Below are 15,389 nucleotides of genomic sequence, written 5' to 3' on the forward strand. Positions count from 1 at the left end.
GTCATTCGACACGCGTTCACTATCCTGCTGATCGCATCTTTCTGGGCACGGAAGAGTCTTTGTAGTGTTGATAACCTGATCACGCAGCTGCTTTCACGGGTGATACCGGGAGGTTCATGCGTGTAGCCGGTGCGTGCTTCGCTCGCTCCGAGCTCCACAAGGGACCGGATCTTTATGTGTTGGCCGAGGGAAGATCTTTGAGCTGCTTTCGATGTCAAACATCTAATAGAACTCAGGGACCAACGCAAAAAGCCGGGTGATGAGGATCAAACGGTAGAGATTGTTGTCGCAAGCACTTGTGGCCGCGAGATCGTCATCATATCATACTTGCTGTCACCACGCGTTCTCGCAAAAAGACTGGCATTTCCTGGGGCTGTTGATTTCCGTACTCCCGATCCAATACAATGAAAGGATCAGCAGCATCTGTGGACGTTGAGAAAGATACAATCTTGGCGAACCATGTGTAGCTAGCAGCTATAGAGATGGCGGAGGAGCATGTTGCAGCGAAGAAAGAGGAACATCGACTTCGTGACAGATAAGCGGCCTTTCAAAATTTAGCCAGACGACAAACCTTCTGATGACCATCTGTGGCTGACGTTCCCATGCTGTCCACAGGTGTGGTGATTGATGGCTTTGCGTGGTGTTCCGTTCCTGGTCGTCTTGTCTTTCGGTCGGGGGTTACGCGCGTCGGCGGTGATCGAGCTCCCAACAGCGCAGACCGTACTTGTAACTATCACGCATAAGTGATGTGTACTGGTAATGTTCGTTGAGATGTCCTGGCGATGGCAGGAGCGATGGGGCGGCGGAGGACTCGCTTACTGCTAGCGTATCTTGGCACCAACGCAGCTGCGAAAATGAGTTTCGTGAATTTCCTCTTCGACTTCTGACAAGCGCCAACTAACCCCAACGACAACACAGATTGCACCAGGAGACCCGACATCAGGTACGCTATACACAACGTCCTCTACTCGATTATACGGAGCCGTTCAGCATTGCGACATCGACGCTGCCCCGCGAATGTTCCGCCGCCGTCAGCCTCCGCCAATGGATTGTATGGTCGCACGCGAGTCGCTCGATATCTACACTCCCACAGCAGGCAGTACAAGGCGGAGGACGTCTCGGGCAGCTGGAACAATGCTGCGGCTTCGTCGACTTGCAACTGAGAGCAAAGGCTAATTTGATTGTGGACACAGCGTCTTCTGAACAACCGCAATCATGGGGTATCTATCCTTCCCTCACCCCCACTCCGCTGCAGCCACTAACACTCGCCAGTATCTCACGAGACTCTCGCCACAAGCGTTCCGCGTCCGGTGCGAAGCGCGCATACTACCGCAAGAAGAGGTATGCATAACCCGATCGCTTCTCTAGTCATGTCTAACATGGCTTCAGGGCTTTCGAGAAGGGCCGCCAGCCTGCCAATACCCGTATTGGCACAAAGCGTGTTCATCTTGTCCGCACTCGTGGCGGCAACCGCAAGTTCCGTGCTCTTCGTCTCGAAGCCGGCAACTTCTCCTGGGGCTCCGAGGGCATCGCCAAGAAGACCCGTGTCATCGGTGTCGTCTACCACCCCTCCAACAACGAGCTCGTCCGTACCAACACCCTGACCCGCTCCGCTATCGTCCAGATCGATGCCGCTCCCTTCCGACAATGGTACGAGGCCCACTACGGCTCTTCGCTCGGCCGCAGGAGGCAGGCCAAGGCCGGTGAGAAGGAGGAGGACAAGAAGAAGTCCAACTCGGTCTCCAAGAAGCAGGCCGACCGCTTGAAGAACGGAGGAAAGATCGAGAACGCTGTTGAGAAGCAGTTCGAGGCCGGTCGTCTGTACGCCGCTGTTTCCTCCCGTCCCGGCCAGAGCGGTCGCTGCGACGGCTACGTCCTCGAGGGCGAGGAGCTTGCTTTCTACCAGCGTCTGCTCAGGAAGTAAGGGTGATATTTGGGGCTTCTTCGGTGCATTGGTCAGGTCAAAATGGGTGTTTAGTCATGTATCTGGTCTGCATAGTCGCGGGACACTGAATGCACTCGGCATGATAACGCCACTTCTCTAGATACCACGAGACTACGAATCATGGGTTTCAAATGTTCATGTGAACGTTCTTTTCTTTCAAGTTCTTGTCCGCAGACCTTCTTGTTTCCATTGCGCCTCATCGTCGACCCAACATGACCAAGACTCTTCCCCGCTACGGGATAATCAGACGTCGTTAACTCATCCAAGGCACATTGCTATCGCAGTGGTACCGTGTATATCACAAGTAAAACATTCGATGATGTGGCTGGGGCCGACTGTGCGTGTGTTCATCATATACTATTCGAGCAATGGCCTTTCACATGTCACCCCCTCTTCCGCTCTAGACTAATCACAATTCTTCCCAAGCGCATCTTTACCGTCCATACACTGTACATCCGAGCGCCTGGATCATACCTCGGCACACGCCCGCCTACAGTTTCGAGGCCGCAACCGGGGAACCGACCTGTGGTAGCCGCGTTAGCTTACGTTCACATGCCTGAATGATATGGGGTGCAAGCAGGGTAGTGGTAGTGAGGCTTATTAACTTTATTCGTTTTGGCTACAGACTCTCATGGTCTGGACATTGGTATAAGGTTACAAGGTATATCAGAGGCATAAAGAAAGCTGAAGGTTACGCAAAGTGTAGACTACAACTTGGCGGCTCCTTTGGGCGCACCTACGTTTGTGATCTCGTTGTAGAGCAGTCTGGGATATCGTTAGCATGTGGTTTCAAGCAAGGAGAAGGGTGTTGAACTTACGATGTCAAGAACTCGGCGTAGTCCTCTCCAGTGACCTGTCCCTCAAAGTACTTGGCCGCAAGATGGAACTTGTTGCCCTTTGGTGCCTTGTCGCTGAGTGCCTTAGCCTGCTCGTGCAGAAGCTTGAGCGCGTAGTCCTTGGTCACCTTCTTGCCCTCGGCAGTTTCGACGTTGTGCCTGGTCCATTGCCACAGTTGACTTCTTGAGACCTCGGCTGTAGCAGCGTCCTCCATGAGGTAGTTGATGGGTACACAGCCGACACCACGGACCCAGGCCTCCATGTAGCTGAGACCGATGTCAAGGTTCTTGCGAATGCCGTCCTCGGTGACCTTGCCGGGCACGTTCATGTTGAGGAGGTCGTTGGCAGTGATGTGGACGTCTTCGCGGCGGACGTGCATCTGGTTGGGCGTAGGCATGTGCTCGTTGAAGACTTCGCTCGCGATAGCCGCAAGGGCTGGGTGAGCTACCCATGTACCGTCGTGGCCAGCGCGTGCCTCGCGGAGCTTGTCGGCGCGCACCTTGGCCATGGCAGCATCGTTTGCTTTCGGGTCGGTCTTGATCGGAATCTGAGCAGCCATACCGCCCATGGCGTGTACGCCGCGCCTGTGGCAAGTCTTGATGAGAAGCTTGACGTAGGCGTCCATGAAGGGCGAGGTCATGGTGACGGAGTCGCGGTCGGGGAGGACGAAGTTGGGGTTCTGGCGGAAGCGCTTGATGGTGCTGAAGATGTAATCCCAGCGACCGCAGTTGAGACCTGAGGAGTGGTCGCGGAGCTCGTAGATGATCTATGTAGCAGTCAGTGTAATCCAGATTTGTTGGTGGTGTGCTCAACGTACCTCATCCATCTCGAAAGCGGCGGTGATGGTCTCGATCAAGACGGTACCGCGAATGGTTCCGCGCCTCATGCCAATGTAGTCTTGCGCCAGGTTGAATGCATCGTTCCACAGCCTAGCCTCAAGATGCGACTCCATCTTTGGCAGGTAGAAGTATGGTCCCGCTCCGCGCTTGACGAGCTCGTGTGCGTTGTGGAAGAAGTACAGTCCAAAGTCGAACAGCCCACCAGAAATGGGCTCTCCATCAACGGTGAAGTGCTTCTCCTCAAGATGCCATCCTCGCGCGCGAGCAATGAGTGTGGGAAGTGTTCGGTCGGTGCGGAGCTTGTACTCCTTCTCGCCTTGCTTGAAGTCGACTTGCTTGCGGATGGCGTCGTAAAGGTTAAGTTGACCGTTGATCATGTTGTCCCATGTTGGTGCAGATGAGTCTGGTGAAGGTTAGCTATCGTCCCTTTCACACGCAGGATTGAATACATACCCTCAAAGTCGGCCATGTATGTCCAGACGTTCGAGTTCAGGGCGTTGACTACCATCTTGCGATCTGTCGGGCCCGTGATCTCGACGCGCCTGTCAACGAGACCTGGCGCGGGTGGTGCGCCCTTCCAAGCATCGTTCTCACGGATGTGCTTGGTCTCTGGGAGGAAGTCGAGAAGATTTCCCTTGTCGAGCTCAGCTTGTCGGATTACTCGTCGCTGAAGCAGCGCCTTCCGGCGCTCATTGAATGTGCGGTGGAGAAGCGCAAGGAAGACACAGGCGTCCTTGCTGAGGATGTGACGGTTCTGGTCGTTGAGGTCGCCGAGGATGTTGACCTCCCGCAGGATACTATCGGCGCTAGCTGCCATTGTGAAAGATGTAAATGTCTGATACAATTGATGGATATGTTCAAGTACTCAAGGTACGAAGGGAGGAATGCAATGGGATATGCAGCGTGCGGAGAGGGCTGGGCGGTCGGCAGATAATATATTCATGATACAGACGTCACCCATCTTGACGTCTGGGCCGAGGATCTTCTGGGTCGGCAGACTGATGCAGGCTAGTCGGCTGGCCGTGAATGGTAAACGCCAGGCCCACGTTCGGGGGAGGGGAGCTCCAAGCTTGTGACGGTGCCAAGTCCGGAGCTGAGATGCGGGGATAACCCAGCCCGTTAGCACTAAGTCGCCCGATCAGCACAGCAAACCCTGAGCAACAGTGGGCTAGAAGACGAGTAGACGCGAAATATCTCTGCGCAGTATCGCCGTGGTAATGATTTTCAGAGGGATTCATGGATATCTGGGGCTGCTGACGGAGTGCGCCGGCAACTGACGGAAGTCGCGATGCTGATGCGTGATAGCAAGCGCGTCCCCGATAGCTTCGCCGGCCACTTCCGATGGCGCGTACAACTAAGAGTGCGCATTCTGACCACGGCACTTCTACGAAATCCTGGAGTCGCGCAACGTCCTTATGATTTCCAGTCATGTCCAGCAGCAATGGGCGATGTCGATCGCCGAGTGAAGACGTCAATGGATCGTCATCCTTCCACGGCGAGCAGCACGGGAATAAGATCACCATGATGCATCGTAAGGCCATGCAAAGCACAAACTGTAACTGTGTCGCCTGAGAACATGCGGCGATATCTTACCACGCTATCCCGCATCTACGAGTGAAGAGGTTACCATACCCTTAGACGCATGAGTTGGGGGCGGAGTTGAGGTTTGTTGGAAGCATGTTGAGGTTTGGATTGGCATTTCATCTCGCAGACGGCTTGACTAATCCATTGCACAGGTATACTAGTTACGAGAATCCCATCATCTCTATCATCCCTTCCAAGCTCTCATCTCCCAACCTCTATAGCTTCTTTGGGGTAATCGCAAAAGGTTTCGCCTCACCCTTCAAGCTCCAGCTGCAGACTCCACTTCCACCACATGAACCAGCGAGGTTCTGGCCGCCCGTGAAGTAACCTTCCGCTTCATACGTCGCCTTGTACTGCGCACCCTGGTACTTAACGTCGGCTACGTGGGTGAACTTCAGGGTGAAGTCGCGAGTTCCGAAACCATCGCTTCCCTCCAGGACGTTCATGACCCAGTAGCCATCGGATGTGCCATCGCACGGCCAAGTCCGGTCTAGGGGGTTCTCGCCCTTAGTGTACCATTGCGCTTTGCAGTTCTAGGTAAACATCAGCAAACGTACTGGAGTAAGAAACAGGAAAGTTTAGACGTACAAGTCCTTGACTTCCAGCTGGCGCGGTGACGTTGGTATTATCGAATTCTGCGGGACCGAGATCGATCACGTTGGGATCCGTCACGTCGGCTGTGATGGAAGCCCACGGGTAGCTACCAGGGCGCCCCGATGGAGTATAGACATTCACCCTGGTGATTTGCCAGTCCTGAAGCGCACTCTGACGGGCTGCCAGCGGTGATGCAGCCGCTGAAGACGTAAATGCCAGAATGGCAGCGAAAGCGGTTTGTGTGAAGTGCATGATGAAGATTGGTTCGAAGTACTTGTTGGTACCTAAGAGATGGGATCTTTTTTCACCGACCCCCCCTCCACTCTTATATATGACTCTAGGCGTCCAATACGGACATCGTCATCATTGTACATCCGCCTTCCCGAACAGGTACCCACGATCCTGCCTTCAAGAAGAGCTTCACACGGCACGTTGCATTAGTCACCCCACAGTCAGGCACCCCGGGCCTAATTATAGCAGGATCGACGTCAGCGTACTTAAACACTTCCCACTTTACGATGCTACGTTGCGAATTCTCGTACGATACTTCTGGAAAAACTTCATCGCATACATGTTGGTGCGACAAGCTCAGCTCTTCTTTTATATGAACGGTTGCGAATTCGCGCATCTCGGTACCACGGCTGCAAGTCTTAGATCACGAAGACACGTCCTTACAAAATCACAAGTGGTAGGAGCCGGCAAAACAGTCAGTATTACCATGGAGTAGAGTATACAGCGCAGACAGTAGGAATGAGGTGTTCGGTCGGCGACAGAATCAAAATTCTACCAAAAGCGGACAAAAAGGCTCAAACTGACGTAACGCTCTGGATACTCGTACATGCGTTGCATGCCCTGTTCTCCAAACTCCTAGGACAGGACTGTGGCCTCTTTTCCACATTTTCACTGACAAGATCACTCTATTATGCCTTGCTACTACTGCGAACTACCCCTCATCGCACGAAATCTTTCGAACTCAAGGTATTCATTGTACTCCTCTTCAAGCCGCCTTTTTCCATCAATCTGCTGGCGTATTCGCTTTCGTCGAGCTGCAATCGCGCAATCTAATGGCGATGTGTTAGCTTCGTTGCAGAATCGTGGTCAACAGAACATGTGTTTGGCTTACATTGAAAAGGCTGACATAGCCACTCGCGTACCCTCGGTAAGGCGATGAGCAGACCAATCAGGATGCCGGTTACCGCCACACGACACTGACTAGGGTGAAGATATCTTGTCGCGACCATGTAGTTTGCGCTGCATCGGAAGTAGTGAAGCGTTGTCGATATGTAGAGTCCACGGTACGATTGGGTGGTATTGGGAAGGCTTCAATAACGGTTGGAAGAAGACCGGTTACTACAACAAGTAGAATCATATGCGCAATGTGTAGTCACACGTGTGGCAAGAGGCTTGCTTGATTTAGCGGTCGGGATGAAAACGAGAAACGGTTCCATCGTCGCGCGATTTGATATACCATCTACTGGGCCTTCGTGTAGCAGGTGACGGACCCTGGTGTAGCAGGTGAGCTCGCCTGGCGAGCACTCGAAGGCCCACAACAAGCGAACGACTATGCCCAATCAGTGCAACCGGATTCCACTTTCGAGACCTAGAAGTGTACATTGCGTCAAGATTGTACCAACTTCTATTTTGATTCCAACGTAGACTCCAGGGCCTGTACAAACTCCCCCTCGAATGGGGTGTCTTGATGGTTGGCCATCTTCTCAATCGACACGGGTTGCTCACATCTCTACTCCGCCATCTCAGGATTCTTGCGAACGCTTTGCAAGAAACCAAGATCCCATGGACAGCTCTTGGGTGCTCATCAAACACGGCTTACGAAGTCAGGGCGTTTCATCCAAGGCATCTAGTACATTTTTAATCGTCTTTTCACTGTGAAATATCATGAGTCTTCATGAAGAAAAGCTAAACGCGCTTCTAGTGTGTACAAGCTCGCCTATCCCATGCGCCCATCTTAATCACGGCTTCTCGATAGCCTCTAAACCTCAGTATTAATTGTGCAGCGTTTTGTTCCTCCTCTTCGACCCTTTCTTATCCCTGTAATCTCTTAACTTAGAAACGGCCCCTCCTCGTCTTCAGCAGTTCAGTGTAGTGATCTTGCAGCTGCTGATGAACCTCTCTATGATCTCTTCTTTTCCAATCCTTGATGGTCGAAGGCCGGTGTCTTCGCTGTGTAGCTTTCACATGCTCTTTTTCTGATCGTGGTAAGCCTCTATACTGTTTTGGTCGATAGGGGGTGGTGCTTACCAAGCGGCCCGCGTTTTGTGAGCCAATAGATGGGTCTGCACAGCCACCCTCGTGCTTTAGGCGACGCGATGAGTACGCCAACCAATCCGATAACGACAGTGACAACTGCAACACACACACCGACGAGGGTGAGCACGTCTTGTCTGGACCAGGGCTGGCCACCAGTAATGGGGACGGCTGCGCTTGGGTAGCTTCGAACAAGCGAGGCAATCGCTAATGCATCCACTGAGGAGAATTGGACGAATAGCAGCAGAGAGAGCTTAGAACCCTGCATGATGCTGGTGGTCACGGGGTGCGATGGAAGTAACAACGACGAGGTGCGAGCGGGTCTGATCTGCCCGTCATCTTGGAGGGCATCGGCGAAACCTTGAACCTACAACACAAGCTCAGGGGGCTACCACAGCCCAGGAGGGCAGGGCTGTGCAAGAAAGCAGGCTGAATGCGCATTTCCCAGGCGTATCAGAGAGATGTCTGCCTTGCATGGTACGACCGACCGGTCAATAGTGCCCATCCGGGTTCACCGGAAACATGTCTGAATGCAGGATTGTGCAATGTCGCAAACATCAAAGATTATGTCAACACAATATCTTCGACGCGCAATTGTCCCTCCCAGCATTCGCCATCAATCATTCCATGGACCTAACTATCACTAACAAGATGAAAATTCTTATTACGCCATTTCCGACACCATCCCACCCCAAACTGGCATTTCTCACGCCGCAAAATGAACGGAGCATGTCCATCAGCAAAAGCACATACTAGGTCCCCAATCTGCATGTCCGCAAGGCCAATCGCTAAATGGCCCGTACTCGTAGCGAGATACCGACGATCTTGGAAAACCTCTATAGCGGCGAAATAACAATGCTTGTATTCCTACATGGACGAATTGGTCAAGTTTGAGGAGCTTCGCAGATTCTAGAACACTCTCCGCATTAATTCGGTTACCCGCCTGTTATATCTTCCGTTCTCGGCGAGTATACCGCACTCGCCATCGACTCTTGGTGTTCCTCGGATTGCATACTCTTTCCATTCATGTGTTACGTATGCGAAGCAGTGTGCGCCTGCAGGCTCAGAAGATATCTATCTATGTTGTCTTGTTCTTGTTACGTCTTTGTTATCTTGCGCGTTGACTAAAAGGATATCAGTCTATACAGAATGAAGGCAGCTTCGACTCGTAGTCGAGCATGTTCCATGCAGGCTTCTCAAGTTCTTCCTCCAGACATCTTAAACACAAAGGCGCTGGTCCAAGAACGCCAAAGTTATAACCTCCAGTCTGACCCCGTGATAGAATACTCACTGCAGCCAGCCGTGCGGCCCAGTTCCCATGCGCTCTAAAAACGCCAACGCCATTAGGTTCATCCAGCAACTCTTCCCAGCTATCGATGGATGTGTAGTCAACGTCGCAATCTTGGCTATGATCTCCTTTGCAAGACGTCATTGGTTTAAACCGGAGCATATCCCGAAAATCGACGTCGAGAATGTTGATGTCGCCGACCCAAACACCGCGGTCGTGGATAGATATGACGGCTTCTACTGCGTGAGCATCATGGTCTATCATTCGCATGTCTTCGGTTGCGAGGGGGACTGTCCAGTCGGTGAAGGATAGGTGTAATGAAGTTGCCCCAAAGTTGTCTTCGCGTTTGAAGTCGTATGGCTCGTGTGATACCAGCTCATAGTTGTTGCTGAGTTCGCGTATTCGTGGCTCGACAGGTGAGACGAGTATCGAAATGCCTTGGCGGCCAATGTTACCCGTGATACTTCTCATTTCGTGGTCTGCTACTGAGACGAAAGGATCAGATAGTACAACTGCTGGTACGTAGATTGTATCTTCTGAGCACAAAGCAAATGCATGGCTGAAGTCCTCGGGAACGAGATCGACCACTCCCGAGTCAAATAAAGCTATACAGCCGAACGACTCATTTCGGTCGGGTAGCGGAGCTCGTAACGAGGTGAGAAGGGGCGTTCCATCAAACCGGGGATCTGGATCATTGTTGCGCATCTGCCACCTATCGAACAAACATTTGAACCACGCAGAACTCGATAGATGTATGGCTATCAGCTTCAACGAGATTGTAGCGTGAACGAGATCATTGTACACGTACGAAGCTGACTCCAGAGCATACAACGATTTGCTGAAAGCAAAGTCAAACTTGTGGAAGCTCGAGAACAATGATAAGCCAGGTGCCCGGATAGAGTTGTATCTCGATTCTTCTTCGTCAAGGTGTACCAAAGAACACATGTAATCTCTCAATCGAGCAGATTGCGTTTTCGCTTCCTTGAAATTCTCTACTGCAACCGGGAGAGTGTCTATCTTCATTGTCTCAAGTCTCGCCTCTTCTTGATAGGACTGCAATGGATCGCGACCTCTACGGGTTACACTACGCGCCTCGCTTTGGAGGAATAGGCCCAGGCGCGAATCACCAAGAATAGCGTCGAATCCAATCTCTAATTTGACTTTCTTGGATTGGCGACTCTCATCTTGATGGTGACACGCGATGGTCGAATAGTTTGGCTGGTAGGGTAGTGGCGGGTCCGCCCACTTGAAGTGAGTGGCGTTCCCATCGAAGTCTGGCCGGGTGGCATAACGGACGCACAGCTCACCTCTACCGGCGATGTATCTTATTCTGTCTTCTACCAATTTCGAGTTGATACTTGGAGGTGGGAGTGGTGGTGACTCGCCACTTGGGCAGATCCATGTCGTATGACTGTCCGAGTCGAATGTCTGTACTGTGGCGAGTTCGTAGTAGTCAATTGCTGCAGCAAAGTGTCTATTCGAAGCGCTATGAGCGTAGCAGATGATTGCATCGCTTCCGTCTAATTTCAGTTTCTCCGCTACGGCACGAAGGTAAGCGATGCCAGAGTCGATGTCGAGCTTTTCTTGAAGTCCACACACTACGAGTGTATTGAGTAGACCAAAGAATGGCGAAGGGGTAGGCTCTTGATTAGACAAGAACCACTTTGCTCTCCTGGTGCCGTGTTTCAACAATGTCTCGTTACGTTTGCGATCTTGATCGTTCGTAGTTAAAAGCTGATTTGCCGCAAGTACAAAAGGTAGGAGCCATCCGAATTCAGAGGATTTGCCTTCTTTGACGTCTTCTTCAGACATTCCCAGTCGAGACCACAGGAGAATAAACCATTCCGCTACTCTTTTATAGTCCCGTGAACTGACCCTCCATCTACCAAGCAAACCACCCAACGCAACGATCTGTAGTTGACGAAAGGTCACTCTCGAACTTTCTTGGTTGCTGCTGACTACGACTGGAGCGCCATAATACTGTAGGTGTGATAGTGCTAGTGACCATTGCACACCTTCTCCTTCCGAAGATCTCCGGTTATTCTCTACACCAACAGTGCCTACTCCGGAGGAAGGGATGAGTTTATCTCTGAACTCAACTTTCTTGGGTTCAGGTGTGAACACAATCAGGTCTGGGTAGAGGTGCCACGCAGAAAACGCTACGAATACCGATCCATCGATGATATCCTGTGGTTTGCCGGACAGAAATTGTTCGACAGCCAGCATTGATCGCTTCCACACGTTCATGACTTGGTCGTAGGTTGAAGGACCCCCCGGGATTGGAGTATTGATGTTTTTGACAATGAGCGACAGTTGACGTTGCGCAAATTGTTTCGATTTGTCCGCTCTGCGAAGCCAGGCTCTTGCACTACTGTCCCACAAAGCAAGATCTTTTCTGGTGATGTCTTGGCATGCACCAAGGAGCGAGGTGGCAGACACGTTGCCGTTGCTTTTGAGTCCCTCTTCGATCTCGATCTTTCTTGCTGCAACTATCTCTACCCATATTGCTGTAGCTACTTTTGCGTCCCAAGCGCGAGCCAATAGGCAACTGAGGAGATACACTCCCAGAGCCGGTATCCCAGATGTTGCCGCAGCCCAGAGAGTCGTACCATCCGCTCCAACATATGGCTCGAACGGTCCATGCTGACCAGCGCCGATGTCGTTGACTCCGGAGGTATTCATGATCTCCGACATTCGCCGCCCGTATGCAGATATCAGCTTTGGCGTGGATGGCACAACATCTTCGAACAAAGCCCCCAGCCGACGTGCTGTCTTGTGGGAAGGGCCTTCTTCAGCCTCAACTCGTCTTCTGGTAGAGAGCCCGGAAGCAATACCACTAAACTCGATTGGCGCTTCCATTTTGACGAGTGAGAAATCGAACTTGATATTCGCTAGCGCAGCATAGTTCTCGTTGGTAGCAGAGAAGACGGACATTAGTTTGGAGGGAAGGCCCGACATCACGAGCACATGTCCGGGCCCCAAGTTGTAGTGGAGGGCTCTGGAAGAAGCTCAGGTGGAAAATCAAGCGGAAGTAATCTCGAAAGATTGAAATAAGTGCGCCTCGCCAGCTGGGACGATAGGACCGATAAGAGGCACAGCCTACAGTATGGGGCTGAGTGCTGGCATGGCGTTAAATTGCAGGACGGCTGTCACTGGCTGTGGTAGGGAGCTGAATGAGGGGTAAATCCACAAGCCACATCAAACCAGGGGAAGAATACCTAGGTACACAGCCCTAGCCACCCACAGCAGGTACAAGAAATAAGTATCCAAGAAGTCTACATTGCATTAAGTTTTACCAAAGTCTATTTTAATACTGATGTAGACCGCAGGGTGTTTGTAGCTTTCCTTGAATGTGGTGAAGCGATCTAGGCAGGTAGCGGATTTCGCACGTCGCAGGTTTCGAGAACATGATAAGCTGACGCTTTGCGGCATATGCGATCACCAGGTAGGTAATGATAAGGCTTCGAGAGAAGAAAGCGACACGCGTATGTGTGCAAGCTTGCATTGACAAAAGACGAGGTAGAGCTAATGGACGGTGTAGAAGTGCGGTGGTATTGGTGAACGGAAACGTAAGTATTTCACTGTAGCTGCTCCATCTGATCGACGCAAATGTCCAGTCTATAAGTTTGCGCGGTCGATACGCTTGCCGCTTTCGTCGAATCGAATCTGCTTCCCGCTGACAAGTGCCTCCTGCAACCAAGCTCCGATCTGCACAGCCTTGACAGCGTTCTGGAACTCCAATGGTACAGGGGTGTTATCCAAGCACGCCGCAGTGAACTCATTCGCCTCCTTGACGAAGCCAGGCTCGAATCGACCCCAGTAGTCGCTGGGTACCTCTCGGGTGATGCCGGCCTTTGAGTAGTAGTTGACGAGGTTCTTCTGGGGGTTGAGGTTGACGGTCAGTTTTCCCTCGGTACCGATAATCTCGGTAACATCCTCTTGACCGTGCGTCATCATGCGAGAGGCGTAGTAGTGTGCGATTCTGCCGTCCCAGAACTCAACGATACCAACGGCGTTGTCATAGTCCTTGTGTTGCTTGAGGCCTGGCAGGATGGCGACAACACCGTTCGCGGAGATGGACTTGGGTACCACGTTGGAGCCGAAGTACCATAGAGTTAGATCGATGTCGTGCACGGACATGTCGACGAATACACCGCCAGACCATGCAGCGTACTGAACGAAGAAGTCTAGACGAGATAGTCAGTAAACAGCTCATCAATATACAAGTTATTTCATTTCGTACCTGGGTCAGGGTGTTGCCTGTCGCAGGTTTGTGACCGAACAACAGTTGGTCTGCCGATTGCGCCTTCCTCAATCTTCTTCGCAACATCTTGGTAGCTGTCGTCGAATCGTCTGGAGAACCCGCACATGACCTTGAGGTGCGGCTTCTTCGCAGCTGCATCGACGACATCCTGGCAAATCTGAACACTGGTGGAGAGAGGCTTCTCGCAAAGGACGTGTAGGTCCTTCTCGATAGCTTGGAGAGTCTCCTCAGCATGCACCGAGGTTGCAGTGCCGATCACTACAGCTTCGAGACCCTTGTGCGCGAGCATCTTCTTGTAGTCGTCGTAGAGTGTCACGCCGTATGGCTCGAGGTGCTCTTTGCCCCATTTGAGCTCTTGTTGATCTGGAGAGAATGCGGCGACAAGCTCAGCGCGGGGGGTCTTGTTCAAGATGTTCAAAGCGTGTCGGGCGCCCATGCGGCCGAGACCGGCAACAGCGACTTGCAGTCTGTGAGGAGCCATCTTGAAGCGATTAGGAATTGAGCAAAGATCTTGATACTTTGAGATAGGAAGAAAGAGAGAGGTAGTCGAATGGAGTGAGCGCGGAGTGAGCGCTGTGAGGAAGACATTTTATACGAATTGTGGGCAGATCACTAATTCTCGTGCCTCTTCGGAGGAGGTTTTCGTAGATGTTTTGTCCATCTTCGGCTCGGCCTCTGATTGGCTAGACAGCGTTCGTACAAAGTTCGGAGGAGGTTTTCGCAATGCAATGCACGCCAGTGTGGAGAACATGCGGGCGGCGTGCTTCGAACAGGTGCCAACAAGACTGTGCGGGGCTCGGAGGAGGTTTTGGGTGGTAAAATACGCCAGCGTCAAGGCGAAGATCCGGCAGCAAGACCGTGCACGAAGAAGGTGCAGCGATGGCAAGAGACCCCGCGGCGGCAATTTCTTCCGTCTTCTGCTCCCAAACTTGGAAGGCCACGCTTGCTTCGGCACGAGACTATACACTTCCAGCACGGGACAAAAGACGATACCCCTTCTTTTTTCACCATGTCTCCACGTCGCGGCCCCGGACGAGCCGTATTTGAAGTTCGCCGCCCATGCTAGTCTACTGTGTAGCCCGAGCTTGTAAACGCTTCATACTTGGCAATGGAAAGCGTGCAATGGGCTTTCAATGATAATGATAGAATGCCATAGTAATACGGTGGGTAGACTTCTGAAAATGCAACACTGCTGTCGACCGTGAATCAACCTTGGAACCCTCAAAACCATGCTGCCTCGACCTTCTCGACACCTATCATCTTAGCGAGCCTCGTACCGTCAAGCGCTCACAGTGCACATGATAATACTGTTCATGCGACGGTGCCTGTTCGCCATCGCTAGCTGTGCGCGCCCAGGTACTGGCGGATTGCAACGGTGTGAAGGCATGGCCATACGTCGGATAGTTGAAATTTATCACTTCTGAGTAAAAGCCTGCATGTCAGCTTCGCCGTCTTTTGAAGTGGGAAGAGTGCAGCATGAGAACGCACCATCTGGGGTAGGACTGCGACGGGATCCGCTGCGCGATTTCCTCCGCTTGGACCACGCTAGCGAAGAGGCGATTCCCAACACGGCTACAACCACACCAATAAGGCCAATGATAGCTTCCGTGGACATACGACCATTGAGGTTGTCGGAGCCGATAGTTGATTTCTGGTGCATCTAACAATACAATACAGAGTCTCTAACTTCCGCGAAGCGGCTCTGCAAGGTGTAATTTTCGCGAAGCGACAGCCCGCATACCCCTAATTCTGCCCTATAGCCCTCTTATACTT

General features: G+C 52.1%; 4 protein-coding genes across 4 annotated transcripts; 1 reads left to right on the plus strand and 3 right to left on the minus strand.

The window, feature by feature from the left end:
• Positions 1-1,215: 1,215 nt before the first annotated feature.
• On the plus strand, positions 1,216-1,924 carry RPS8A (ribosomal protein S8A; the record flags this gene model as incomplete). The annotated part of the gene is made up of 3 exons (XM_049373523.1): positions 1,216-1,220; positions 1,273-1,341; positions 1,390-1,924. 3 exons carry the CDS (start codon positions 1,216-1,218, stop codon positions 1,922-1,924), a joined length of 609 nt encoding a protein of 202 aa, XP_049236893.1.
• A 728-nt stretch (positions 1,925-2,652) lies between these two features.
• On the minus strand, positions 2,653-4,438 carry J4E87_001884 (uncharacterized protein; the record flags this gene model as incomplete). The annotated part of the gene is made up of 4 exons (XM_049373524.1): positions 2,653-2,710; positions 2,764-3,548; positions 3,600-4,024; positions 4,075-4,438. 4 exons carry the CDS (start codon positions 4,436-4,438, stop codon positions 2,653-2,655), a joined length of 1,632 nt encoding a protein of 543 aa, XP_049236894.1.
• Positions 4,439-5,420: 982 nt separating this feature from the next.
• On the minus strand, positions 5,421-6,051 carry J4E87_001885 (uncharacterized protein; the record flags this gene model as incomplete). Its single annotated transcript, XM_049373525.1, has 2 exons — positions 5,421-5,738; positions 5,794-6,051. 2 exons carry the CDS (start codon positions 6,049-6,051, stop codon positions 5,421-5,423), a joined length of 576 nt encoding a protein of 191 aa, XP_049236895.1.
• A 6,919-nt stretch (positions 6,052-12,970) lies between these two features.
• J4E87_001886 (uncharacterized protein) lies at positions 12,971-14,097 on the minus strand (the record flags this gene model as incomplete). Its single annotated transcript, XM_049373526.1, has 2 exons — positions 12,971-13,539; positions 13,596-14,097. 2 exons carry the CDS (start codon positions 14,095-14,097, stop codon positions 12,971-12,973), a joined length of 1,071 nt encoding a protein of 356 aa, XP_049236896.1.
• Positions 14,098-15,389: the final 1,292 nt, after the last annotated feature.

This window comes from Alternaria ethzedia (assembly GCF_023757985.1).
Source record: "Alternaria ethzedia strain BMP 0044 chromosome Unknown scaffold_3, whole genome shotgun sequence".
Taxonomy (NCBI): domain Eukaryota; kingdom Fungi; phylum Ascomycota; class Dothideomycetes; order Pleosporales; family Pleosporaceae; genus Alternaria; species Alternaria ethzedia.